Here is a 25,579-nt window from a genome sequence, read left to right as displayed (position 1 = left end):
GTATTTTGATTCTCGTATCCTATTCATTAGGTAACAGAGTATCCAAACTTTTTATTTAAAGTAACGATAATAAAATGATAAAAAATCTTGACTATTTATTTTAAAAGTAAATTTTGTTTATTTTTAATCGGGTTTATGAAATATATCTTAATTTAAGGAGAAAAATAAAGACATGAACATCTAAATAAGGTATTAAAGAATTGGATTGAAAAAAAATTGCCTTAGAATCTTGGATTGCACCTGCATAGACAAATCCCAAGGTTTTGGTAATACCAAGCTTACATTCAATGGGAGAAGCTTGGAATCTCTCAATTGCCCCCATCTTTTCTTTAATCTTCTTGTAAATTTTCTTTTCTATTCAAAGATTCCACTTCAAATCTCATCCCATTTGTATCGATTTCCAAATCTCTCATTTTGGTCCACCCATATTTTATTTATACTGCCTCTTCAATGAAGTGCCGTTTCTTTTGCCTACTTTTATTGCTAATTTTAAGATTTTGGAGTTTTCTTGTCTCATCAAAGAGTTTTGAGAATTCAGAATTCTCTGTTTTGAATCCGTATGGGGTTAATTCTGAAGGAGTGACTCGAATTGGCGGCAGATCTCTCTTGTCTCTCCCACTGTGAGTCTTTGATTGTGGTTTCTCTAGTTTCCTTATTAATTAGGACTGAATTATGACTTGGACTTGGGGATTGAAGACTCATGTCTATCATCCAGTTAGGGTTCAAATTTTGGGCTAATTTTAGTGAACTTGTAAACTGATGTAATTGAGTGGTACTATTGTAGGAAAGGTAAAAGTAGTACTGCTCTTATTGCTGCTTTGGATGGAACAATTCATTTGGTGGATAGTAATTCTATGAAGATAATTTGGTCATTTAGTTCTGGACCACCAATCTATTCGTCATATCAAGCTAATATCAATCATGAACACAATCAAGAAAATGCTTCAGGTGTGGGCAGTTCCTTCTTTTTTGATTGTGGGGATGACTGGGAGCTTTACATACACACTGAGCACGGTAAAATGGTAAAATTTAGTGAATTAATAACGCCGGTCATGTTTTTAATATTCTCTTTCGAAGTTGGTTGTAATTGGCTCTGTCAATTAGTTGAGAAAATTTTGTATTCTTCCTGTTTCCTTAATCGCATATATTTGAAGTATGAAAAATAGCTTCAACTTTGATATGAATATATTTTCTCTTGACATTTCAGAAACTACCTAGCACGATTGACGAGGTTGTCAGAAATACACCTTACATATTTGAGGATGGTGCAGTGATGACTGGTTCTAGGAAAACTACAGTTTTTGAGGTTGATCTTGTGACTGGAGAGCTTATTCGTAATCACATGTCTAAGTTTTTATCATCTGAACTAAGCAATGAAGAGCCTGGTAGTTATAAATCTAAACAGAATATGGACATTAAGGATTTGATGCAATCTAGTATGATGAACCCTGTTGAGCCACGTCTGTACATCACAAGAACGGATTATTCTCTGAAATCATCTTTTTCGAACTCTGAAGAAGCCTCTTGGAGTTTGAATGTTGCTGAAATTGGAGCTACCTTACTCTGTCCAGATGTCGAGAATCCAATAGAAGGCATACCTTGGACTCTTCAAAATAATAATAGTTTTGGAATTGATTTTGCTATGCCATTGTCTTGCCAATCAAAAGCACTTGTCTTTCGTGATCGAAGCCATTTTTTGTCAGGACCATCTGGATATAAAAGACTACCATCAGAGGCTCATAATAGCAATAACATATCTTTAGTGTCTGCTTCAGGTTCATTCCTTCCTTCCCAATTAACGGTTGGTAAACATATAAACACTGGGTCGGAGAAGTTCATGCTTACTGGGCCCGTTAACAATACCTCTTATAGGGTAGTTCCATTGCCTTCAATGAAAATCAATGAATCAAATATTATTCAGGAACAAAAAATGGGGACTCTACCTGGAGCCTTTGGATTGTTTTTTGTATTTTTATTGACCATGCTAGTGGGATTGATGAAGTATGGCCGGACATTGGCTGTAAAGGTAAAACAATCTTTCTTAAAAGAGCAATCGTCCTTGGGTACTTCTAATTCAAGAGTTATCTCTTCAAAGAAAAACAAACCTCGAAAGTCGAAAAAAAGTGGAAGTTCTGGGAAAAGAGAGGTATCCATTTCATCAGAAATTGAAGATATGCTTCTGCAACGCGAGGACAATCTTAATAACGGGTTTCATGATAATAATCTTACCAATATTGCCGGTAGTGGACGTCGGGTTGGTAAATTATGGGTAACCAACAAAGAGATAGCCACAGGTAGTAATGGCACAATTATTCTTGAGGGAATCTATGAAGGGAGACCAGTTGCTGTGAAACGCCTTGTGAAGACTCACCATGATATTGGCTCTAAGGAAGTTCAAAATTTGATTGTTTCTGATCGTCACCCAAACATTGTTCGATGGTATGGGATGGACAGTGATCAAGATTTTGTATATCTTTCATTGGAACGATGTACTTGTAGCCTTTATGATTTGATTAAAATTTACTCTGATCTCCCCATGAACTCTATGCTTGGCTTGGATCAAGATACTGGACGCATGGATGAGTATAATATACATTTGGAGTCGATCAAAGTTGCTATGCCAAATTTGAAATTGTGGAATGAAAATGGTCGTCCATCTTCAGTTCTTCTAAAACTCATGAGGTTTTCTATACTCTTCCAAAGTAACAACTTTTTATCCTATCCAATAAAGATCTTTGATTATGTGGATCAAACCTCTTAGTTCTCATTTTGTTGTTATATTGTTTCTCACTAACTTGTATACTGGTTATTGGAACATGAATAAGTGAAGTAATGTATGATTTACATTATTATGAATCGTGTACAGGGATATAGTAGCTGGGCTTGAGCATTTGCATGAGTTGGGGATAATTCATCGAGACTTGAAGCCACAAAATGTGTTGATAGTTAAGCAACAATCAATATGCTCAAAGCTCTCAGATATGGGAATCAGCAAGCGTCTTCCAGCTAATGTATCATCATTGGGACATCGTGCCACTGGCAAGTATCCTTCAATAGCTATTATCTCCCAACTTCAATACTCCTATTAGTATGTACTACATGCTTTCCCGGTTGATGATAAAGTTTTTAACTCTCTAGAAATGGGTAAAATCCTATTGTAGGTTGTGGGAGTTCTGGTTGGCAAGCCCCTGAACAACTTCTTCATGGACGACAAACTCGTGCAATTGATTTGTTTAGTTTAGGCTGTGTTCTCTTTTTCTGCGTCACGGGTGGTAGACATCCATTTGGTGATAGTCTTGAGCGTGATGTCAATATTGTGAACAACAAGATGAACTTGTTATTGGTGGATAACATCCCCGAAGTTGTAGATCTTATTTCTCAATTGTTAAATCCTAACCCTGGTTTGAGGTAAGAAGTTATTGTTCACAAACTAAAAAAAACGTTAATTATTAATTTTCATTTTCATTTACTGAAGTTGAATAATATTGTGTATTTGAGTTCATTTGTATCAATTTGTGCTACTTTTGTAGTGTAAAACATATTTGTACTCATTTCTCTCGATAATTTTTCATTGATTATACCAGACCGAAAGCATCAGAAGTGTTACAACATCCTTTATTTTGGAGTCCAGAGATGCGACTTTCTTTTCTTCGTGATACTAGTGACAGAATAGAATTGGAAGACCGGGAGACTGATCTCTTGAAAGCATTAGAGAGTACTGCACAAATAGCTTTAGGCTTGAAATGGAATGAAAAGCTGGAACCAATTTTCATCGCTAACATTGGTCGGTATAGGCGTTACAAGTATGATAGTGTTCGAGATTTATTGCGTGTTATGCGCAATAAATTGAATCATTATAGAGAACTGCCAAAAGAAATTCAGGTTTCCTTTTCTCTACGTGCTCTTCTTCTTTATATCGTTTCTTTCAATTAGCAAAAATTAGTATCAAGACACCATTTTGATTTTATGATTTATATCACATATATAAATTCATATTTAGACTGGAAAAGGTTAATTTTAACTCTGAAGACGTTTATCAGTCACTTGTCAGATGACAAGTACTATTACACTGTGTTCTCTTTGAAGATTGGTATCCATGTCAATTGCAAGTATTATTGAACCTTTGCGTTCTGAGATTTACTCTATTATTTTGATACGTGTTTGTTCACTATTGCAGGAGCTTGTTGGATCGATTCCGGTGGGATTTGATGACTACTTTACTAGAAGGTTTCCAAAACTCTTGATTGAAGTTTACAAAGTTATAAGTTGTTTTTGTAGGCAGGAAGAATGCTTCCAGAAGTACTTTAAAAGCCATGTAGATTAAATTATCAAGTACCAACTGTAAATATAGCTGTAATAGATCTTCTGTACAGTTTACAAATAACTATAATTTGTACACAGATTACGAAAATTCAGTACTTGACAAAGAACAAGAGTTCAAATGTTTGTGAAACTTCATTTTTCTTATAATAGCTAACCAACTTATCGAATTTTACAAGCAACTGGATGATATTGTTGTTAAAAAAAATCAAATGAGCACTAATATTATATGTTATTCTGAATCGTACCATTAGTATATGTTAGTCTCTAGGAATCATGCATATTGCCATCGGCATAACCATGGCCAACTTTTCTTACACTGCCTGTTGAATTTTCTTCATTCACGCTTCTAATTGAATCCTCTTGCATTCGTCTTCGCTTGGATTGACTTTTGAAGACTTCTTCTTTTTCATCTGCAAAAGAAAGGAATCTTTGTAGGCTTGCAGATCTAGAGGTTTGCTCAGAAGACCCAAGTTCTTCAGCGTAATGTTCACTATATTGGCGCACCATTTGATAGAGGTATATTGATAGAGCGAGCAAACAGGCACATCCACATATTAGAAAAAGTCCCCAAAAGCTATTGAGCTGAAGTCGATCCACCTCAATTTTTGAAGCTTGTGATGTGCAGGCACTTTTCATTAACCATTTGTCATGGATCCTTTGAAGATCTCCATTTTCAGACAGTCTTAAAATAGCTGTGGACATGTCAACTGCTAATGGAGAGTCGCGAGGGAAAGCCTGTTGGTACAGTGGGCAATCATCAGATGACAACTAGGAAGACAAGCAAGAAAAAAAGCAGACAACGCTGTTGATGATTGAAGTACTTACAAATCCCCACCCATTTTTGGTGAACTCTTGGCCAACAATACTGTACTCACAACGGGTTGAAAGGAAGAGCTCTACATATGCTCGCTCATCGACAATAGCAGCAACACCATTATTTGTTGGCCCATCATTCAAGGCTTTAACATAGTGTTCTGCTGAGATGAGTGGAACTAGTCTCGACTCATGAATGCCAAGTTCCTCAATCAAGTAGTTTCGAGCAAATGAACCCTGCTGGTAGCCAATTGGGTCATTGTTTGAAATCAAAGTTTCAATCCCTTTCACAGGAGAAGAAAGTTGTTGAACTGTAAGGATAGAAGTCAAACTTGCAGTATAGCTTGAATTGATAATTAGAACAACAAATAACCATATGATCAGCACGAGGCGACCAAGGGCACTGACTGTATTTTCCCCTGCACAAAAGACATGAGCTTCCATCAAATTCATTTTCATCAAGTTTAAGAAATCAAGTTAGTTTGCGTTCATTCACTTACGGTGAGAGAAGAATAGAGTTGAAAAGCTGAACCTGCAATGGAATAAAAGAAAAAAAATATGGAAGTTCATCATCAATATGATACGTTTGAAAGTTTTGATGAAGAGGGCTTTAAAACAAAAAATAAAGGCATCACAGTTTTGTCATATGATTATCTAACTAAACGTACCATAAAATGGTAATAACTTGTTTCTTTGGAGGGCCACGAAAATCATCATTTATCCTATGCTCTAAAATCCAAACAACTGCTCCTATTACAAGAAAAGAAGCAGCAGTAACACACCACATCTTCGGAGTGAACGGTCGTAAAAAGGCCCAAGCACTAGAATTCAACTTCTTCACTGGGGCTACAACTACTAGGCCAGACTCTACGTATGGTTGTGTAAAATCAGCCATCCTGGTTCGGTTTGTGATGATTGCAATGTCCCCAATCGCTCCGTCATAGACCTACAAGAATACATCTGAAGTTAAAGGAAGCATTGTATTAAAAGATCTATCTTAAGTAACCTTTCAGTATAATGCTCACCCCAGTTGTGATTAGTCGAATAAGTTCAGTTTCACTAGGATTAGTAAGGCCATCCCCAAAAGGAATTAACTTATAGGGGACTGCATAAGGCAACAAATTGATTGCTGCAGTGAAGACATCGATGCAGTAGCCAGTGAACATGTCAGTTCCTTCTACTTGTGAGACAAATTCTTGATAACTGACTCGTCTCGGAACTCCAATTCTTAAGTGTCTTCCACTGTTTGGAAATGCCCAACCACGAGGCTTCTGTGTTGCTTGTCCAGGCCATACCACATCATATAGCTTTTGATTTGAACTGGTTCGGTTAGGTGGTTTCGAGTAAAGGGTTTCTGGAGGCACAATTGACAGGCCAGAATAGTTAGACCAATAACCAATTTTTCTTTCCCCTGTGCCGATTATATTGATCACTTCAAATGCAGGATGAATTAAGTCCCTCTCTGGAGTGAACCCAACTGAACCTGTTATTCCAGTAAAATTGACTTCTAAAATTTTGTCAAGTAGTGTCTTCCCACCATTGAAGATGCTCATAGAGTTGAGATTCAAATATCTAACATCAGTCCCAGTTAACTTCGAAAGTTTTGAAAATGAAAGATTACCACCTTCATTAAGAAATGCATTTATTGCATGAGCAAGCATCCAAACAGTATCATAAGCATATAATCCGTAAGTACTCAATCCGAACGAACCACTTGATGACTTTCCAGCAGTCAAATTGGTCCACCTTGAAACAAAATTCCTTTTGAGTGCAGAATCTGGTGTATAAAGACGTAAAGCAACAAGTCCTTGAATATTTTCCATAGAAGCAGAAGGAAGAGGAGAATTTGTGTCGAGTAGCAAAGAAAGCCAGTTAGTGGCTATCCAAACGTACCCAGGCCCTGTCAATCCAAGATATTGAGCCACATTGAGCACAACCATACCTGTGGTCTCATAAGTGTGAATAACAAGTATTCGAGACTGAGTTAAAGCCACCTTAACAAGCGCATCAGTGACCTCATCTCGACTAGCATCAGGCTTCAATGGTACTTTTAATGAGATCTTGCATCGTCTCTCATTAAGTTGATCCCCCAATGCAGCAATACCATTTCTACCATGATCGTCATCAACAAAGATGGCAATCACCTCTTTCCATTGGAAGTAGTCAACTATTTCAGCTACTGCAGCCATCTGATACAGATCATTCTGTGAAGTTCTGATAAAGAAAGGAAACTGAAGTGATGACAGTGTGGGATCTGTGGCTGAAAATGACAATAGAGGGACTTGGACCTCATTTGCAATATGAGATATGACATGAGCAGTTACAGAATTTTGGGGGCCAATTATGGCCATAGTCTTGGTCTCCATGAATCGCAAGGCTGTAAGAAGAAGAATCATAAACCATCTCCATTCAAGATAAAACAATCAAGAGCACATATCAGTTATGAGGAGCACAATATGTTTGACGTGTGACAAAGGACATACATTCAATGATGCCCAAAAATCCACTGTAATTGGTATCATGTAAACTGAGGTTCAGTTTCGTCACCCCCAGAATGGATGGATCAGAATTTACATCCTCGATGGCAGCTTCTACGGCAATTTTTCCAACTTTGCCTATCATAGAACGGAAAGAGAATAAAGCCCCAATGTTGACAACTTCAGGTCTCGGAGATACATTTGCGCTGTCTCCAAATGAGGAACTCCCACTGAAGAGAAGTATCAATACTAGAATGCAAACAATCCTCATAGTGAACTGCATAATCACTATTCCTCAAATTGAATCCAATCTGTCAAAATATGAGAAAAAGAAAAAATAATGACTAATAAAAGCTGCACAGTCAAGGATCTAATACTTCAAATTTGAGAAGAAACAAAAAACAGCTGAAAATATGAAAGCAAGAATAGAATTGCACGAGTAAATAATTCAAATACATTAAACATGAAATAGTAACTATAAATCATAGTCTTCTCTACTCTATAAATTTCCACAAATTGACCTAAGACTGGAAAATAAGATACGCATAAGCATAAAACTGCAACGAATACGCACCAAAGTACGTCGGGAAAATATGATTTAAAGCAAGATTTAAGAATTAACTACAGATGAAAAAGATCAAAAGGCGGTTATTGAAACTTTTTAGAAGTCAAAAAGGGAAAAGACACTTATGGATGTTATTCCAATCAAAACAAAGAACCTGTCAAAGAATAAAAAATTAATATCAAATAAAAAACAACATCAGCTACAAACAATCCTCCAATTAGAGGAAAAGGAAGAAGGATAAAACTTAAAAGAACAAAACCCCTAAATATTCAAAGGGCTTTCTCAGATTAGATACTCAAGTCTCACACACTTCAGATAAGTTGCAAGCCAATTAGAACCAAATTCACAGAACCCAATACTGAGCTGCATAATCTTGAAGATTCAATAACCTCGTCCCAGTGAAGATATTTCTAAACAGAACCCTCTTCCAATAGAACAAACCAGGAAAATTTCAGCTTGTGAGCAAAAGGATGGGCCACCTCCATCCACTTGGACTTGTTGAGATTCTTCTCATGTGGATACAGATAACCTCCAAAACTAGTACTGAGCCATTAGAGGACAACCCAAAAGCATTCGATTATTCAAAAGATCCAGCGCCAATTAAACTTACCTTAAGCTCTGAGGCTCCAAAATGTTTGAAAGAGAGTTGAAGTCCTCGGCTCAGTAGTCCTGCTGGAAAGCCAATCATCACTGATTTTGGGGCCCAAAAAAGTAGCTTTCACAAGGCGCACGCTACCCTTTTCAGCCATAAACAAATATTGCTCCTTCTCTGTGGAGAGTGCGCACATTCGCAACCGCACCCTCCATTAGGATCAATAACACTAGGAACTTTAAAACCCTCGTGTCAAAATTCATGGTAGTGGAGTCTTTTAGTGGTGTTGGAGTATCATTTTGGGGCAAATTATCAACTGGGTTTTGCTTATTTTTCTTCTTTGGATTGTCGTTCATCTCACCTTTTGCATATCAAAACAAAAGTCAAGAAATTTGGAGGTAGAGATTATATTGGTTCGTCATTCGTTCCTTGAGAATAATCATGGGATTTGTGCAAATAATCATAGGCATGGCATAGTACGTATTAGACGAGTAGATTTGGAATCATTAACGGTGGATTAATTTCAGTTAGTGGAGTGGAAATTTTTATAGAATATAGTGGAAATTTAAATGGTTTAAATTTGTATGTTTTAATTGTTTGATTTTTTTTAAATAACGTGTTTTTTAAAATAAATATAAAAAATAGGGTATGAGCGCAAAATATTAATAAGGTAGTTCGAGCGAAGTCGTCTACTCAGTGTTTATTCGATGTGTTGGTAGTGAACTTCACACTTTTTTTTTAATTATATATATAAATATCTTTCATTATTAAATATCTTTTTAAATTACGATTTTCAATTTTCAAAAATATCTTTTTAAATTTTAAAATATATTTTTAAATTCCAAATTCTAATCTCCAATTCATTAAAAAAAATATATATAATTAACAAAATAATTTACTAAAAAATCTATTAAACAAATATTTGCAATTCACAGTTATTAACAAAATGTCTAATTTTTTATGATCAAAATAAAAAGAGTTATGGTAAGAATAATTATATTGTATGAGAATTAGAATATTTAATTTTTTTTAGAATCAAAATATCTAATTTTATTATATAGCAAGAATGTCTACTTTTAAAAAAAAACAAAATGATAATTTTATTATATAGCAAGAATGTCTACTTTTAAAAAAAAACAAAATGATAATTTTATTATATAGCAAGAATGTCTACTTTTAAAAAAAAACAAAATGAAAAGTGGTATGTAACAAATCATTTTTAATAACATATATATTAAATTGGAGATTGGAATTTGAAAATATATTTAATAAAAAATAATATTTTTATAAATTAGAATTTGAAGATTTGAATATATAAAATTTAATACATATATATTAAATAATGAAAAAAGAAAAAATATGTGAGATTTATGTGCCATGAAGTGGGTCCACGATTTTCCAGCAAAGTCGTATACGAGGTCAGATTACTCTATTTTTTTCAATATGTTTTTTCTCACCTTATTTTTTACCTTACTTAAAAAAACACATTATTTGAATCTATCATATTTTTTTTATGTTACTTAAAAAAAAACACGTTATTTAAAAATATATATATATATATATTTATTTATTCTAATTATTATAATATTGCCAAGTTTAAAATAAAATATATGGTTCAAATATAAGTTTTATATATATAGAAAATATGGTTAAAAAATTACTAAATTAAAGGGGTTAAAGTAAAAAAATTTCTTATATTGGGTTATTAAATACACTAACTTGTATATGTAAAAGTAAGTTTTTTTTTTTTAAATAATAGATTTTTAAAGTGAAGTAAAAATTGACATATATATTTAATTTTGAATTCAATTTGCTACGCCTTTCAAAAAAAAAAATTGAAAATCTAAATTAAAATCAAAATTAGATATACTTAAGTTTGAGTTTAAAAAATTAAAAGTGCGAATGTCTTAACTCACCTTCGAAAAGACATAAAAATAAATAAACTAAAAGACGAAGAAAATAAACCTAATGTATTATCTACTCTCATCCACACCTTATTTAATTCTTTTTGAATTATTACAACAATTATTATTATATCGTTATTGGTATTATATAAATATTATATTTCAATGTATATGTATATAATCTTGTAGATAAGTATTTCTTCAAATTTGATTAATTTTATATTAGTAGTGTTTAAAGTTAATTATTCTTTCACAAGCAAAATTGAGAATTTCCTTGAATGGAACCCCATTCCAATATCCACAAAAATAAATGTGGAATGAAATGGAGTTACGATGATAAGCACAAGAAGGTCCTATCCAATTTATGGATAATTCTACTTATAAGACATATTTTCAATGTTTTGAATGACCGTACTTCTCACGTAACCTATTGGTTAAGTAATACAATCACCTAAACCAAAAATAAAACATTAGAAAATTGTAAATTCAAATATTAGAGCTTTGATCGAGGAGGATTAGGGCACATGTGCCATATGTGAGACTAGAGATTGATGCTAAATTTTAAAAACTTGCTAAATGTAAAATATCAATTCAAACTTCTATTATTTTGATCAATAATATAATGTTTTAATCAACCAAGTGTGAGATGCGAATTCTTAATATTTAAAAATATGTACATAATGTATATGTATTAATAAGTTAAAATCATATACATTATTGACAAGAATGGATGATTCAACTCTAAATTTGGAAAAATAGTAAACATATCGATTATCGTTTGACCAAACTTATTTAGCTCAATAATGTGAAGTTGCGATTAGAAATGTTTTTTATGTTGTTAACTAAGAAAGGGAGATTATAAAAAATAGATAATAGGGTGATTAGTGAAGAACAAAACGAAACCTTATCAAACTTATGTTTGTTAAGATTGTAGGAAAAAATGAATAAAGAAAAGGAGGAATTTTTGTAAAGTTAATTATAGAGCGTTAAGATTGAATCACATCGGAACGTGAAGAGAAGAGAGTGGGGGATCCGTCGATGGTGGTGGGTCGCACGACCGTGAAGAACAATGTGGCTTTCCTTTTAACATTTGTCCGATACTTCGGGAAAGGTCGTTACTCCATCCCTCACCTGAAGCTTAAATTCAGTTAAACAATCGAGACCTTTCCGCTCAAAAATTCCAAAAATTTTCCTATACCCATTTTGGAAATAAGAGAATTCAACTAACTTCAGCTGCTCAATTCCTCACATTCATTGCCTCCACCTTTTTCTACTCTCTGGATCGGACCTCTCTCCGCGAGAGGATCTTTCTTTTTTCTTCTCTTTATACCGTTTTATCATTTTCTACCTGGTACCAGCTCAAAAGGGTTTTCAGAGCATCTTTTAATCGGTATGGTTTGGTTGATTCTATTTGTGTTTTTTTGTTCTGGATGGATTTTTGGTAACTGGGTTTCTGATCTTTTGTTAGTAGTTAGTTGGGTTGGATCCAAATAATGATGGAGAGGGCTGATTCTGCACAAAAGTTGTATACCCGCATGCGATTATGGGAATTTCCGGATCAGTATGTTATAGAGCCGACAGATGGCTCTTGTGGTTCGTCTCTGTCAGTCAGTCGTGTCGATGGATCCATGAAACTTATAGGTTGGTGATGGGAGTTTTACCCTGTTTTGGCTGGATTCATATGCTTGTTCAGTTTTTGTTTTTTGTTGATTTTGGTATTTTATGATTTTGCTGATTCTGAATGTTATACCAAATCGACAATTCTCCTTTTTGCTGCTCTAGATGAACTTCCTCAATGCAGCTCTATCAGGGTTCCAAAGATAAGGACAATTTTTGGAGTAATTGGCTTGCTGAAACTACTTGCAGGTGACAAATTCTCGAGAAGTTCTATTATTCACTTCTTCTTAACGTTGAAATTTGATTGCAATTTTTTCAGTTCATTGATGAATGATCAAAGTTTTATTTAAGCAATAATGTATCTTGTCACTGTTTTTCCATATCTTTTGTGATAAAGTTTCACCCTGTTGGCTAAGAATTCTTGACGCAAGAAGATATAAGACTACCACATTACGAGGATTAAAATTTTTCATGGAGAACAAAACTGTAGAGAACGTACATTTGCATGTAAAGTTTGAAAGAGGACCAAAATGAAAGTAAACATAAGATTGGAGGTTTTTTTAGTACAATAATTGGTGCTGTGATTCGTACCTCTCACCGTTAAAATGAAAGATCATGCCAATTGCCATAGAGCTAATCTCGCTTTGACAAGATTTGAGGGCTTTAATTAAAATAATCTTGGAACCAAAATCAGAATGAAGAAAATTTCTAGCTACAGTGTCATACTGATATTTGGAATGAGATCTAGTATTCCACAAAGAATCTAGTGTGATTGAGGTAGAGCTTGAACCTTTTTTTAACGGAATCTTTATTAAGAAAAATGAAAGAAATACAGGGCATACAAAATGCACTCATAAATTACCAATTGCATTTTAGCTTTCTTGAGGATGAGATTGATTTTTAGGACTTCCTCAAGTGTAGTGAGTAACAAAAGTTGCAAACTGCGCTCATATATTAATGTTTTATCTTTTGCAAGTGAGTACAGCATAATTTTTTGTTTGAATGCATGGAGGCCACATTCTGATCATGGAATACGACTTGCATTGAAATTTTGTAAATTGTATGCATAAACTTTGTAAATTTGATACAACCAAAGGCAAAATTCAAATGCTCCCTTATTTTACTACTCTTAAAGAGAACATGATTCTTAAAATAAATATGGGTATCAGGAGGATTAATTCTTATTTTTTTTCCTAATTGATGAATATGCTATAAACTGTATGGTGTCCAAAATGGCCCCATTTTTTTAGTCGGGGCCTTAATTTTCATTAGGCATCATGAGTTATAGTGTATGCAGTTCAATCTTATTTTGTAAGGAAAGAAAAATGTAAGTCCAACCCACTATTACTCCAATAGAGAGAAGAAGGCTAGTCCACCAAACCTGAAATCCTCGAAGCAAATTTGTACAAAAACAATTTATATCATAGCTCAACATTTCATATTCAGACTTGTCACTTTAGTCAGCTATCTGGTCTTTTTTGCTGCATCCGTGTCATATTTTGATAAGCAGTGTATGGATCAGCTATATTTTATTTTTTCTACACTAAGCTGCCCGCATGATTAGATGTCTAACTATGCCTGCCATCTTTCAGGATCCTATTTAATTGTCATTACCGACCGTGAGTGTGTGGGGTCTTATTTGGGGCACCCCATCTTTAGAATTACATCCTTGAAAGTTTTTCCATGCGATCATTCAGTAAACAGTTCTCCTTTGGAGCAGGTAAGTCTCTATAGCTTGTTTTCTTCTGTAACACATAGTATCGAACTGACAATATCACTCCATTTAAACTAATTAGACAATGTCTAGCAGAAAAAGATGGAGGCAGAGTTCTCTGGACTCTTGAATGTAGCAGAGAAGACTTCTGGTCTTTATTTTTCCTATGATACCAATTTAACACTGAGGTGAAGTGATTTCCTCATTTCCTCATCAATCATATCTTGTGCATTAATTTGTAGCAATTGCATTAATGGTTAACAATTGCCAGATTTGTCCTTTTGTGCGTGTATTTTGATGTACACACATGCACAAACTTCAATTAGCTTAAGCTTTTTACATCTTTATCTTTTGCTCAAGTCATTACTCTACCCTACTCAAGGGATATGGGCTTTGATCTCTCTCTGTCGCTCTTTATCTCTCTTTTTCTTTCTTTTTGTTGCAGTGCACAAAGATTGCACGCTTTAGGTGATGAATCGAAGTTACTACCCTTATGGAGACAGGTTAGCCCTCATTTTGATTTGTTTTTTTTCCACCTCTAGTTTATATATTCAGTAAAAAAATTATGTTGGTTTTATAGTGACCCTAAATTTCAAAGAATTAGGAGTTCGACAAACAATTTTTTTTGCCTGCAGGCAGAACCAAGATTTCTTTGGAACAATTACTTGTTGGAAGTGCTCATTGATAGTAAGGTTGGGAAAAATAAAAATTTAGTTGTCATCTGTACTTTGCTTGTAACCCCTTGGGGTCGTAACACCTTGCACCATGAAGTTCTCTCTGCTAATTACTATCTTCTCATATTTGCAGCTTGATCCATATTTACTTCCTGTTATCCAAGGGAGTATCCTTATATAATTCTCAACTCAGTCCTTTTAGCTATGCGTGCATGTCAAAGAAGTGCAGTTTATTTTATTTAGTCAAAGTTTTGCTTGAACATGTTTGAAGTATCAGTTATTCCTCTGGGCAGTCTTTCCTTAATAGGTTGTCAGGCTTTCAGAATTTCCAGGCTGCCATTGGGAAAGATATTGTTGATGTAACTCTGATTGCTCGGAGATGCACAAGGAGAACAGGTATTCCCTTTTTATTTTATTGAAACTGTGGTCTTCGTATTTTTTCTAAAATCACTAATTGTATCTCGGAACTCCAAATTTATCTAGAGTAATCTATGCTTTTTTAATAATAATTTAAAAATATGATTAAAACCAGAGTTTTAACATTTGTTGCTAACCTGGTTTATCCTTTTCTTCTGGTCTGTCAACTTTTTTAGTTCTCCGAAAGGACCAAAATTAACATAGAATTGAATAAGGTGAATGAGTTCTCAGTCTTCAATCCGGTATCTTTGAAGTGTTGTGTTGAGTGTTGGTTGTCTCTTCCTTTAAAAGTGATGAATGGAATATCTTACTTAATATTCCAGGGTTACTATCCATGTTTGACTCAAAGTTGCCAGATGCCCTAATAATATTTAAAAATATTTTGCACCAAAAGTAAGAAAAAATAATATAAAAAGCAAGCTTTGGAGGTTGGTGTGCCCTTTTATTCTCTTTTGTAATATAATTATTTTGCTTTTAACACCAATTTAGCCTTTTTGTAAATCTACTTTGGTTTCCTTTCGTATTTCCCATATCATCAACGGAAAGTTTAGTTTTTCTATTATCCCCTCAAAAAAATAAGTTGAGACCACAAGGATCAAAGAGCAAAATGCTATCCTTAAACATTTTTAACATCTTTTTTCTACGTTGGGATCTGTCAGATAAAACAGACTGGACTCATAAACTTGCCGCTAGATGAGGGTAGGATTAGTTGGGGCTCTCAAAGATTGATGGAACAGGATGTTTGTTATACCAGCTACTCTTTTTGTCTGAATGAGATAAGTACGAGCAAGCAAACTGGGTCAAAACTAAAATGATTGATTTGAAAGAACCAGAGATATTATTTAATGATGTTGATCGGAAGAATTGAAACAGGGAATTTGGTGATGATATTGGGATAGAGTTAGGAGTATTATTCAGGCATTGAGGGTATGCTAGTAGTACTAGCTAAGAATTTGTGGGAAGAGACTTAATATAAACAGAATGAGCGGCAAAGGGTGAAGGTAGGCATTGATTTAGTGAGTTGGATGTGTACACTTAGGAGAGTGGAGGTTCCAACTTTCTCGAATTATTGACATATTTTGTAATTCTTTTAATATTTATTTTTCAACACCTTCTAGATTTTTGGATTGTAGAACATATAATATAACTTGAAGTTGTAAGATCTTAAAGAGTCTCCTGACCATGGTTTTCATTGGTAAAGGAAGAAAGTGATTCAAGTATGACTTCTTACTAAGTTGTAAAGAAAGAAAGAAAAAGAAAAACATTATGAGGTGTTATTACTCTCATACTTTGAAACTTTAACTTCTGAGAAGTTATTACTCTCATAATTACAACTTCTCATACGTTAGAGTATTTTGTATTCATTTTTTATTCAATGAAAATCTTGCAAAATGTTGATTCACCAATAGTTGGCAGTTCAAAAGAATTTTATCATATCTTTCATTCTTTCTCAATGAAAGTGGTTGTTTTCATTAAAAAAAAAAAAAAAAGAAGAAATTTATCACATAATTATTGACCTGAAAGGAACTCGATTGTGGAGAAGAGGGGCCGATTCTGATGGATATGTTGCTAACTTTGTGGAAAGTGAGCAAATTATTCAATTGCATGGCTTCACAGCATCATTTGTCCAGGTAACACACCATGTAAACCATCAATGTGTATTTTTCATGTGCATATCCTTCTTGCCATTGGTTGGAAATCTAAGTCACACCACAATTCCCTAATATATTTTTACTCGACTAGCTTATGATTTATGAATAATTACTACATATTTATATGGAGCATTTTCAAATATAGCATAAACCAAAATATAACAAAATTTCAGATTCTATCCATGATAAACATTGATAGGCAGCCTATCAGTGTCTCCCATTGATAAAATTATAAAAGGGGAGAGCAAAAGTAACTTTAATTCTAGCCAAGATGTTGAGACAGCTCTTCCTAGACTTTTTATTCAGACTTTTGTTTAGTAAGTTTACTATTTTATTTTTGTGTTTCCGCTAAAAATAGCTTAGCTGAATATTTAGGTTAAATCATCATACTACCGTAGGGTTGATCGGACCATTCTTCTCTGTGATGTCAATCTGTATCAAATGTTAACAGTGATAAAAAAAGTTGATCCCAATCAAGGCCATCCTAGGATGCAGCCTGAATCTAAATATTTTATTTGCAAAATCTTCTAGATCTGTATAGCATCCATGACTTTATATCTCACTTTTGACATTGAACTTTGTAGGTTCGGGGATCAATTCCATTACTATGGGAACAAATTGTTGATTTGACATACAAGCCCAAATTTGAATTAGTGAAACTAGAAGAATCTGTGAGTATCTTCTGTTGCTTGGTATTTTTCATCATATGTGGACTACTATAGTATTGATTGATTGGCTATTGTATTGCTTCCAGCCTCGAGTAGCTGATCGGCATTTTCTCGATTTAAGGAAAAAGTATGGGGCTGTGTTGGCTGTTGATCTTGTCAACGGGGTGAGTCACTAATTATCTATTTTTGTGTTTGTATCATGTATGCATGTGTCTAGCATTGTAATTGGTATGGTCAATATTTTTATATCACCTTGTTCTCTTATCAGCATGGAGCTGAGGGGCGCTTAAGTGAAAAGTTCGCAAATGCAATGCAACAAATTACTGGTGATGATGTAAGGTACAGTTTTCTACCTTCTTCTATTTATTTTTGCTTTGGAGCCTATCATTTGCCCAAACTGAAATTTTAAAAATATTTTAGATACCTGCATTTTGACTTCCATCACATCTGCGGGCATGTTCATTTTGAGCGCCTCTCGATCCTTTTTGAACAAATCTCAGACTTCCTTGATCAAAATGGGCAAGTTTCTCCACCTCTCGCTCTTCCATTTTGTGAATTATGAAATGACCTTTCTGTTTCATTTTTATAGTTAGGCTTCATGTTACTTTCATTTGGAAACTTTATTGTGCTGCTAAAGATTACCTTCCTTCTGACCTCACATGTTTATTTACTATTTGCAATATATAGATACATGTTATTGAATGACAAGGGTGAGAAAATGAAGGAACAACTCGGAGTTGTGAGGACGAATTGCATTGATTGCTTGGACCGCACAAATGTTACCCAGGTAGCTTAGCTGACCAAATTTAGAGTTGGTGAATGATGAAATAAGCTACAAACTTAGTGCTCTTAAAATTTGTCCATAATAGCAGCCTATTAATTATCTTTGTCAATAATAGCAGCCTCGGTTTTCTAGGATTCCCCTTTTTTAAGCTTTAGCGGGCAGGGAAATTATCAAGGTTATGGATGAACCATTTATAAAGAAGTCTCATTGCTGTTGTGTATACGTTAAATCAATAATGGATATAATTTTTTTTTAACAGATTGTCATTTTGCAATTGTTTTGTTAGTATTTTTATATTTTAATATGGTTGCAGAGTATGATAGCCCGAAAGATGTTGGAATCCCAACTGAGGAGGCTTGGAATTTTTGGTGCTGACGAAACTATTAGCTCACATCCGAACCTAGATGAAAGTTTTAAAATCAGTGAGTCAATTGTATGGCAATTTGATTAATTTGCTCACTAACGTCTTAAGACATTATTGAAGTTGACTGCATGTTCATGTTGATTGCATTTTTTCTTGAAAGTTTTAGGCTTATCCTTCGATGTAATAAATTTATACCTTGCTGTTTTTTTCCCCTATTCAGTTTGGGCTAATCATGGAGATGATATAAGTACCCAATATTCTGGCACTCCTGCTTTGAAAGGAGATTTTGTTAGGTACTCCTCAGTCCTACCTCAGTTTCTTTCAATCTTTTTTAGCTAATGCACTTGCATCTAGTCTTTTGCGTATAATTTCATGTGGATTAAAGGTTACTTCCGATAGCTTCTATCCAACTGTATTGTGTTTTTAAATGGCTAAATATTATAACTTTTCAGATTCATTCTTTATCTTTAAGTTTTGAATCTATCCTTTATGAATCAAAATTTTCCAATGAAGTAGTTTCCATTAAATACAATGTTAAACGAGTGTTTTATGTAGAAATTTAAAGATAAGATTTCTTGTGAGGTGGTCAAGCCATTCAATTAGTAGCAAATTTTAGTGGGCTCATCTTTTTACAACATTAATCAATTTCATGTTAGATAAGCTACTTGGGACTGATAATTCACCATCTCATTTTTTATATTAAACTGCATTCTCTTCTTCTTGCTGTTTGGTATGGGGAGAGAGGATATTTGATGTTACATTGTTAATGTTGAGCATGTGGTTTTATTTTATGTTTTGTTATATATATATATATTTTATATCATTCTGTGTGATTTGGTTGAAGGTATGGCCAACGGACGATTCAAGGGATCATGAAGGATGGTTGGAATGCTCTCCAACGCTATTATTTGAATAACTTTGTTGATGGAACAAAACAGGTAGATCCATATCCATTTTCATTTTTTTTTTTAAAAAAAGAGATCATTAAATGTACAACCTTTTCGATTGGACTTCAAATGCACTTTGACTTTGGTGAAGGATGCTATTGATCTCTTGCAAGGACACTATATCGTTTCAGTTAGTCGGGATATGACGCCCACAACTCAAAAGGGAGGCTTAGAAGCTGTGGCGGTGAGTAAAATTTGAAATAGCACTTAACTTCTGCAGGAAAAGGACAGCTCAATCAAATTGCTTATCAAGCAGTCGATCTATTTTTAGTTTATAAAATGTTCAAATGAACTTCAATCGTCTGTTATAGACTAACCTTATTTACATTTCTGGTACAGTCCTTCCCACTGGCTTTATCACTGGTGATGACAGGATTCTTTTTTGCAGCCTTGTCATTGAGACAAGGTGAGTCTGTCTATCTCTCTCTCTCTCTCATTTTTAGCTTGTCAAGTAGTTTGAAGAACAGGGAGAGCCAACAGCAAATTCAATTTCATTTATTTACCGCCAACAGCATATTCAATTTTGTTTATTTACTCTTTTCTTTCTCTTTTGCAGCTCGCTATGATCTTCGACACTTGTTCTTTTCTATCCTGTGGGCAGGCCTGAGTATAGCTATTGCAGGTTTTGTAAGGGCCAACGGTCGGATTTTCTGCAATCGGCCTCGTCTACACAAACCTCGATCATGATTTTGGTTCCAGAGATTGGCATATTCAGCTAACTATTCATTGAAATTCAATTTTTCTTTCGAAGATTTTCAGTCGTTTATAGAGTTTCTTTCTTTGTTCCATCTGAAGTGCCCAGTTTCTCATTAGGACCGCTATCACAGAATGTTATTACAGTTCCCTTTTCTGATCACTCCTGTTTTTTAGAATATCAGATGTTTATGTTATTCATTGTCGTGTTATATCCTATCTGACTCAGAACAATATACATTTTAGAGAGATACTATTGTAGCAATTATTTAAACACAATATTCATTGAAAAAAAACAGAAAGTTCCATATGAAAATTGCTGGTACAGGTCTTACAAGACCTTCTTGTCGGGTATGTCATGATGAGATTATAAAGTAGCATCCTACTTTTCCAGTTATTTTGTTCAATATTATGCATATAATTACTAATGCCTGCAAACTAAACTGAAGGACTCTGACTTTCTAGAGCCCTAGCTTTATGCTTTCTCCTGAAAACATCTTGCCTAAATCTCTTGGTCTCACTCTCCAGCTCTCTAAATGGTGTCCTCTCTATCCTCTCTCTTTCATTCTGCAACATCATTTGCCTCTTGGTCACTGCCATCAGAGCTTTGTGATCTTCCTCCCTATGCTTTGCTTCTTCCTACAAACACCCTTTTCTATAAACAAACCGTGCCTTTCTAAGTTGCAATGAAGTTCTAGATGCAAAATAGGAAGAAAGGGATAACCTGAAGATCTCGAATTAGACCATCAATAGACTTTATCTTCCTGTGCGGCCAGCGATGAATGCCAAATTCTCTGCATTTTCTTTTCAGTACTGTTAATCCAACATTTAGATTTCTTGAAGCTTCTGTGATCGGAACACCAAAATTTTTAGCCAGATCGGATAAAGTAATTCCAGCAATGTGCTCACTTGTTGCCCTCCTTTTCTTTTCTGCAATACCTATCAATTCCCCACCTGTTTAGTCAACTTTCATAATATGGACACGAACTACTATTTCTAGTTGTCCGAAAAAGAGTTCATAACATTCCCTATATAAAGAGAAAGTTGTAGCCAAACCTGATTCATCACAGGACTCCTCCATTTGATTCCCAGATCCTTTGGATACAGAAACTGAACAAGGAAGGAAGTTAAGATCCTGATCAAGTAGAGGCAAGTTTCTTGGTTGATGAGATTTGCCATTTTTTAGTTGACATAACTCTCCATTGGGAAAACAAGATAGATGGGGATTCTTCATTTCATGTGGAACTTTTTGAATGTCTGTGCTGAGTCAAAAACTCTTATAATCATCTAACAAATGATGTTTGCAGTAACAACGGGACAAAGTGACAGCAGAGAAGCCAGATAAAGAGAGATCATACAACAGATTCAAACCATGCATGTGCCAGAAACCATCATGAAAAGAGAAAAACCCCAACTTAGAAATATTACCAGTGAGAACTTGTAAGCCCTTTACTGGGCCTATCTCTTATATCATCCTCCAATTTACATAGAAGCTGCTCTTTACAGAAACCAAGTCTTTTCTTTGATCTTTTTTTGTTGCACTAGGAAGGCAATTCTAAAGAGGAGAAAACTCCAATTAGAGAATAAAGAATGAACCAAAAAAGTGGTCTGTTTTGGACAGCGGGAACAGTGATGGAGGGTGTGGACCATGAGAGGGGAGGTTCAAGTTTTTTGTCATTTAGCTTCACAATCACACACAAATTGCCATTTTCTGTTGGTCATCTTTTACATACCTAAAATTCATAATGATTTTTAGGGTTGCCATAGATTTTACATTTCAAGATTCACTGTTCACTCTTTTAACTTGGTTACTACTTGATATTAAATATCATAACGACATGCTTATTTCGGTTTTAGTTATTGGCATAGGTAAAACTCAGAAATTAAACTTTCTTATGTATGTGATGTTATATTCTTAAATAATAATAATAAGTTTTAGATGAATTGGCAGTGACATGTTAGTGTGATCACAAACGGGATTTGGTATATTCGATGTCAAAAGTTTCTCATATAGCTTTAGGGTCAACAGAACATCTTATGATAACTTACGAAAACTATATATAAACACATATAACATCATATGTACTTGATTCCAATTTTACACTCATTGAACCCAATATCTATACACGTATATTCTGAATAATTGTTTCAAAATAAACAAATACCTTTATACTTTAATTTACTTCCTCTGCTGAGATGTCCAAATCACTAAAAAGTTGTCAGCCGACATTTTCTGAATGGCTAATTTTCATCTACCAACTTCAAGGATCCCATGAAAAATCACATCATATTCACGATAAATACGTAATTAAGAGTTGGTTTATTTGTTCGGTATTTTTTTTTATTACTATTATCAAGGAACATCTCTTAAAATTTTGAAAAGAAAGAAAATGCCTTCCATGAGATAAAAAAAGGATAAAGTAAACTAAAACTAAATGATAGGATCTAAAGTGCATTTAATTTTCAAATGAATTCGAAGTCCCCTTGTTGAATGTACGAGAAATGGCAAATGATAAACAACAGTACACAATTCACGACGGCTTTTAATTTTGGCTATTGTTCATTAATGTCAACCACTGTCACACCATTAATGTATGGCCCTTTTGCAGAACTTTGCGTAATTGAATTTCAACAACTGTAGCCTAAATTCCTAATCTCATGTCATATAGAGTACCTCAATGGAAAAAGAAATGCGGTGAAATGGGAAAAAGAAGGAAAAGAAGGTCAGTCTTTTAACCAAGTTATGGACTCATAGGACTAACACTTCAATCTCAAAATGCAGTATCGATTTACTCCACAGATTCAGCCAAAACTGCAGAGAGAATATACCACAACGATAGTCATCCTACAAACTGGAAAGAGTACAAGAACGGCAAATCCTCGGCACAAAAATATAGCAACAGAGAACCTTTTAGACTCCATAACCAAGTTTACCTACTTTACTGTCTTGACCTTGACTCAGCTCTTCTTGCTTCATTTGGGGTTGAAGGAAACAACTCCACGTATCTTGATCCAATTGTCATCTTGTCCTTGCTCATTGCTCTCTTTGCCTCCTCTGCTGAAGCAAACTCCACGTAAGCCTCCCCAGTAGCCTTCCCATCTGGACGACTTGCAATATGTATCCTATCTTCTGCAAGGTCAAACTCTCCAAAAAATTCAATGATGTTGGATTTTGTCACAGAGAAGGGGAGACCACGAAGTTTCAGTATCTCGGTGTATTCCATCTGGTCCTTGTCACTGAACCTCTTTTGTCGAGGAGGAGGGCTTCCGTGGTAATCATTATCATAAATGCCCTCGTAATTTACTTCTGCAGCAATAGCGTTGTAATAATCTTGCCTTTTGCACCTGAAGACTTCTACATACCTACGTCCCATATTCTGTCGATCACGTTGCAATGCAAACTCAACCTGCACAGAGCCAGCAAAGACAACAAAGGCCTCTCCCATGAACCGTCCATTCTTGTTGACAAGCAGCACATCCACAATGTCCAGTCCAGCAAAGAACTTGAAAATATCAATGTCAGTGCAGTTGAAGGGAAGTCCTCTAAGGCGAACCACAGGGAAGGCATGAGTAGGTGGAAAACTCCCATAGCCGTAAGGTTGAAATCCAGCAGTGCTGCTGCTAACTGCGAAGTAGGGATTCGGTTCCATCATTCTTTGTCTTTTTGAGCCGACTTCGTACCCATCCGAAACCCCCCCGCTTCCCAACATTGCCCTTCAATTACCAACCCAGAAAAAAGAAAAGAAAAATCCCCACTCAAGCAAGTTAATAAAACCAAGCCCAACCTACACCTCTAAAACCTATTGGTGTACACGGTTTATGGTCAATGAAGTTACATGCCATTACCACTCCTATAAACAAAACAATTTAACTAGATATGGAATAAGTACGACTTTCTAAAAGTACCAGCAGAAAAATCATTTTGTGACTCAGTGAACATCAACCCATCAAGCAGTAAAAAATGATTTCCCCATGTTTGTATAAATTGAAGCCCTTCATGTTAAAGTAAAGACTATTCACGAGAACATTAAGTAACCAATTAAATCACTGGCCTCCATAGCTTAAATAATGCTGCAAAAGCTTCTTCTAAATTTGAGAGTGGTATTAAAAAAAACGAGACAGGTCATAAGACACCGATACAATATTCAAATTCTTGCTTTCTGGTTAAAACTTAAAAAAGGAAAATGAAATCCTAACACGACTCAGATATATCGCATCCTACCACAGGATTCGAGATTTCTAAAAATCTACCCGATCGAAGAAAAACCACCGACTGAATTGAGTTTATTTTAAAGTTAAAATCTAAAGAAGAGAATCAAGTAAATAAAATGCAACACATGGATGGTTTCATAAATCGCGCCTTCATTTTATTTATTAAACTATAAAAGGACCTCAATTTAAATTACATTAACAAAATCATACGTCGTTCTTCAAGAATATTTTCTACTAAAAAACCCCATTTGATAGCAATAATAAGAATAATAAGAAGAAGAAGAAACACCAAGACAAAAAACAGAGGAACTCATCCCCTCAATCCAGCTGCTCTCAATCCCAACACACAATTTCAATAACAACCCATGAAAATTCCAAAGAAACAAGACAAGAGCGAAGAGAGAAAGGTCAGAAATTCTGGACTTACCCTCTGGGTCCGTACATGATTGTGTTGAATCTCCAAAAGCTACACTCTGATAAACGACGGAAAAGGAGTAAATTGGATGGATTGCGAAGGATTAAGGAAGTGGATTCAAAGAGAAAGAGAAGAGAAGAAAGCGGGAAAAGGAAAACCCTAACCAAGATTACGAAGGATTGATTCTGAACTTCGATTTTGGCTTCCGATTCCACCGCCCAAATTCAACACAAAAACACAAACTAGGGTTAAAACTTTTCATAACTTTGATTGCCCTATTCTCAAATTACTCAAATACCCCTATTCACCATAAATGGTATTCCCAACAATTCTTTTATTTTTCTTTTTCTCATTATTTTATTTTTATTACCCCAATTTGGAGTTTACAGCTCCAAAAAATTATCTTCCATATATCCAATTTTTAAAATTTTTAGTAATTCTTAAATTTAATCTTAAAATTTCTTTTAATCAAATTTTAATCCTGGTTTGAAATTAAATTTAAGATTTAATTAAAAGAAAATGTTGAAAAGTTGAACCTTTCATATAAATATTTACGGTAAAAAAATCAAATGTAATGAATTTTCTATTTTAGTGGTTTTGTTTTATCAATTTTTCTATTTTTGAAAAGATCCATTTATTAAGAGCATATGAACTAAAATTATAATCGAACTTAGCGGGACCAAAATAGTACTTTAATTCAATCACATTAGTAATAAACTAAAATCAACGTTAGTAATTTGCTACCAAT

General features: G+C 34.4%; 5 protein-coding genes across 19 annotated transcripts; 2 read left to right on the top strand and 3 right to left on the bottom strand.

Annotated features, from left to right (window-relative positions):
* The first annotated feature begins 192 nt into the window (after positions 1–192).
* On the top strand, positions 193–4,453 carry LOC103485194 (serine/threonine-protein kinase/endoribonuclease IRE1a-like). Of its 5 annotated transcripts, none has more exons than XM_008442694.3 (7): positions 193–620; positions 785–1,022; positions 1,208–2,439; positions 2,867–3,039; positions 3,162–3,408; positions 3,585–3,882; positions 4,178–4,453. In XM_008442694.3, the coding sequence occupies exons 1-7, from the start codon at positions 451–453 to the stop codon at positions 4,322–4,324; spliced, it is 2,505 nt and encodes an 834-aa protein (XP_008440916.1). In that variant the 5' UTR covers positions 193–450; the 3' UTR covers positions 4,325–4,453. The 5 variants fall into 5 exon arrangements, with proteins under 5 accessions (XP_008440916.1, XP_008440915.1, XP_008440919.1 ...); XM_008442693.3 differs by having other exon boundaries at positions 1,208–2,682; XM_051088972.1 differs by having other exon boundaries at positions 473–620; positions 785–948; positions 1,208–2,682.
* On the bottom strand, positions 4,443–9,191 carry LOC103485196 (glutamate receptor 3.6). Of its 6 annotated transcripts, none has more exons than XM_008442703.3 (7): positions 8,568–9,174; positions 7,620–7,924; positions 6,162–7,513; positions 5,805–6,082; positions 5,637–5,668; positions 5,149–5,555; positions 4,443–5,058 (listed from the first exon to the last, which is right to left on the bottom strand). In XM_008442703.3, exons 2-7 carry the CDS (start codon positions 7,894–7,896, stop codon positions 4,588–4,590), a joined length of 2,817 nt encoding a protein of 938 aa, XP_008440925.1. In that variant the 5' UTR covers positions 7,897–7,924; positions 8,568–9,174; the 3' UTR covers positions 4,443–4,587. The 6 variants fall into 6 exon arrangements, with proteins under 6 accessions (XP_008440925.1, XP_008440926.1, XP_008440921.1 ...); XM_008442704.3 differs by having other exon boundaries at positions 8,789–9,174; XM_008442699.3 differs by having other exon boundaries at positions 8,489–8,782.
* A 2,392-nt stretch (positions 9,192–11,583) lies between these two features.
* LOC103485192 (phosphoinositide phosphatase SAC7-like) lies at positions 11,584–20,520 on the top strand. Of its 2 annotated transcripts, none has more exons than XM_051088962.1 (21): positions 11,584–12,064; positions 12,143–12,315; positions 12,457–12,540; positions 13,884–14,011; positions 14,102–14,193; positions 14,451–14,508; positions 14,641–14,697; positions 14,813–14,846; positions 14,995–15,075; positions 16,621–16,727; positions 17,333–17,419; positions 17,503–17,580; positions 17,685–17,755; positions 17,837–17,935; positions 18,104–18,203; positions 18,514–18,622; positions 18,785–18,857; positions 19,409–19,502; positions 19,603–19,695; positions 19,851–19,917; positions 20,068–20,520. In XM_051088962.1, the coding sequence occupies exons 2-21, from the start codon at positions 12,168–12,170 to the stop codon at positions 20,196–20,198; spliced, it is 1,791 nt and encodes a 596-aa protein (XP_050944919.1). In that variant the 5' UTR covers positions 11,584–12,064; positions 12,143–12,167; the 3' UTR covers positions 20,199–20,520. The 2 variants fall into 2 exon arrangements, with proteins under 2 accessions (XP_050944919.1, XP_008440911.2); XM_008442689.3 differs by having other exon boundaries at positions 11,649–12,064; positions 12,146–12,315.
* Positions 20,470–21,984, bottom strand: LOC103485193 (protein RKD5). Of its 3 annotated transcripts, none has more exons than XM_017043765.2 (4): positions 21,633–21,984; positions 21,261–21,461; positions 20,929–21,143; positions 20,470–20,843 (listed from the first exon to the last, which is right to left on the bottom strand). In XM_017043765.2, the coding sequence occupies exons 2-4, from the start codon at positions 21,436–21,438 to the stop codon at positions 20,643–20,645; spliced, it is 594 nt and encodes a 197-aa protein (XP_016899254.1). In that variant the 5' UTR covers positions 21,439–21,461; positions 21,633–21,984; the 3' UTR covers positions 20,470–20,642. The 3 variants fall into 3 exon arrangements, with proteins under 3 accessions (XP_016899254.1, XP_050944924.1, XP_050944923.1); XM_051088967.1 differs by having other exon boundaries at positions 21,261–21,314; positions 21,633–21,982; XM_051088966.1 differs by having other exon boundaries at positions 21,261–21,977.
* Positions 21,985–22,934: 950 nt separating this feature from the next.
* LOC103485191 (uncharacterized) lies at positions 22,935–25,102 on the bottom strand. 3 transcript variants are annotated; one of them, XM_008442686.3, is made up of 3 exons: positions 24,996–25,102; positions 24,844–24,889; positions 22,935–23,918 (listed from the first exon to the last, which is right to left on the bottom strand). In XM_008442686.3, exons 2-3 carry the CDS (start codon positions 24,858–24,860, stop codon positions 23,144–23,146), a joined length of 792 nt encoding a protein of 263 aa, XP_008440908.1. In that variant the 5' UTR covers positions 24,861–24,889; positions 24,996–25,102; the 3' UTR covers positions 22,935–23,143. The 3 variants fall into 3 exon arrangements, with proteins under 3 accessions (XP_008440908.1, XP_008440910.1, XP_016899253.1); XM_008442688.3 differs by having other exon boundaries at positions 22,935–23,829; positions 24,996–25,098; XM_017043764.2 differs by having other exon boundaries at positions 24,844–25,093.
* Positions 25,103–25,579: the final 477 nt, after the last annotated feature.

Source organism: Cucumis melo, chromosome 8, assembly GCF_025177605.1.
Source record: "Cucumis melo cultivar AY chromosome 8, USDA_Cmelo_AY_1.0, whole genome shotgun sequence".
Classification (NCBI taxonomy): Eukaryota; Viridiplantae; Streptophyta; class Magnoliopsida; order Cucurbitales; family Cucurbitaceae; genus Cucumis; species Cucumis melo.
This window is presented reverse-complemented; position numbering and strand designations above follow the sequence as displayed.

Excerpts from the sequence above, each read along its gene's own strand:
- LOC103485194 (XM_008442693.3), top strand. The coding sequence starts at position 451 with ATGAAGTGCCGTTTCTTTTGCCTACTTTTATTGCTAATTTTAAGATTT. Across the intron at positions 621-784 it reads TCTCTCTTGTCTCTCCCACT|GAAAGGTAAAAGTAGTACTG; the intron begins GTGAGTCTTTGA and ends GTACTATTGTAG. Across the intron at positions 3,409-3,584 it reads AATCCTAACCCTGGTTTGAG|ACCGAAAGCATCAGAAGTGT; the intron begins GTAAGAAGTTAT and ends TGATTATACCAG.
- LOC103485193 (XM_017043765.2), bottom strand. The coding sequence starts at position 21,438 with ATGAAGAATCCCCATCTATCTTGTTTTCCCAATGGAGAGTTATGTCAA. Across the intron at positions 21,144-21,260 it reads GGAGTCCTGTGATGAATCAG|GTATTGCAGAAAAGAAAAGG; the intron begins GTTTGGCTACAA and ends GGGAATTGATAG. Across the intron at positions 20,844-20,928 it reads GTCTAATTCGAGATCTTCAG|GAAGAAGCAAAGCATAGGGA; the intron begins GTTATCCCTTTC and ends GGGTGTTTGTAG.
- LOC103485192 (XM_051088962.1), top strand. The coding sequence starts at position 12,168 with ATGATGGAGAGGGCTGATTCTGCACAAAAGTTGTATACCCGCATGCGA. Across the intron at positions 12,541-13,883 it reads CTTGCTGAAACTACTTGCAG|GATCCTATTTAATTGTCATT; the intron begins GTGACAAATTCT and ends GCCATCTTTCAG. Across the intron at positions 14,847-14,994 it reads ACTTCCTGTTATCCAAGGGA|GCTTTCAGAATTTCCAGGCT; the intron begins GTATCCTTATAT and ends ATAGGTTGTCAG.
- LOC103485196 (XM_051088968.1), bottom strand. The coding sequence starts at position 7,896 with ATGCAGTTCACTATGAGGATTGTTTGCATTCTAGTATTGATACTTCTC. Across the intron at positions 6,083-6,161 it reads TTCGACTAATCACAACTGGG|GTCTATGACGGAGCGATTGG; the intron begins GTGAGCATTATA and ends GTATTCTTGTAG. Across the intron at positions 5,556-5,636 it reads AACTCTATTCTTCTCTCACC|GGGAAAATACAGTCAGTGCC; the intron begins GTAAGTGAATGA and ends TCTTTTGTGCAG.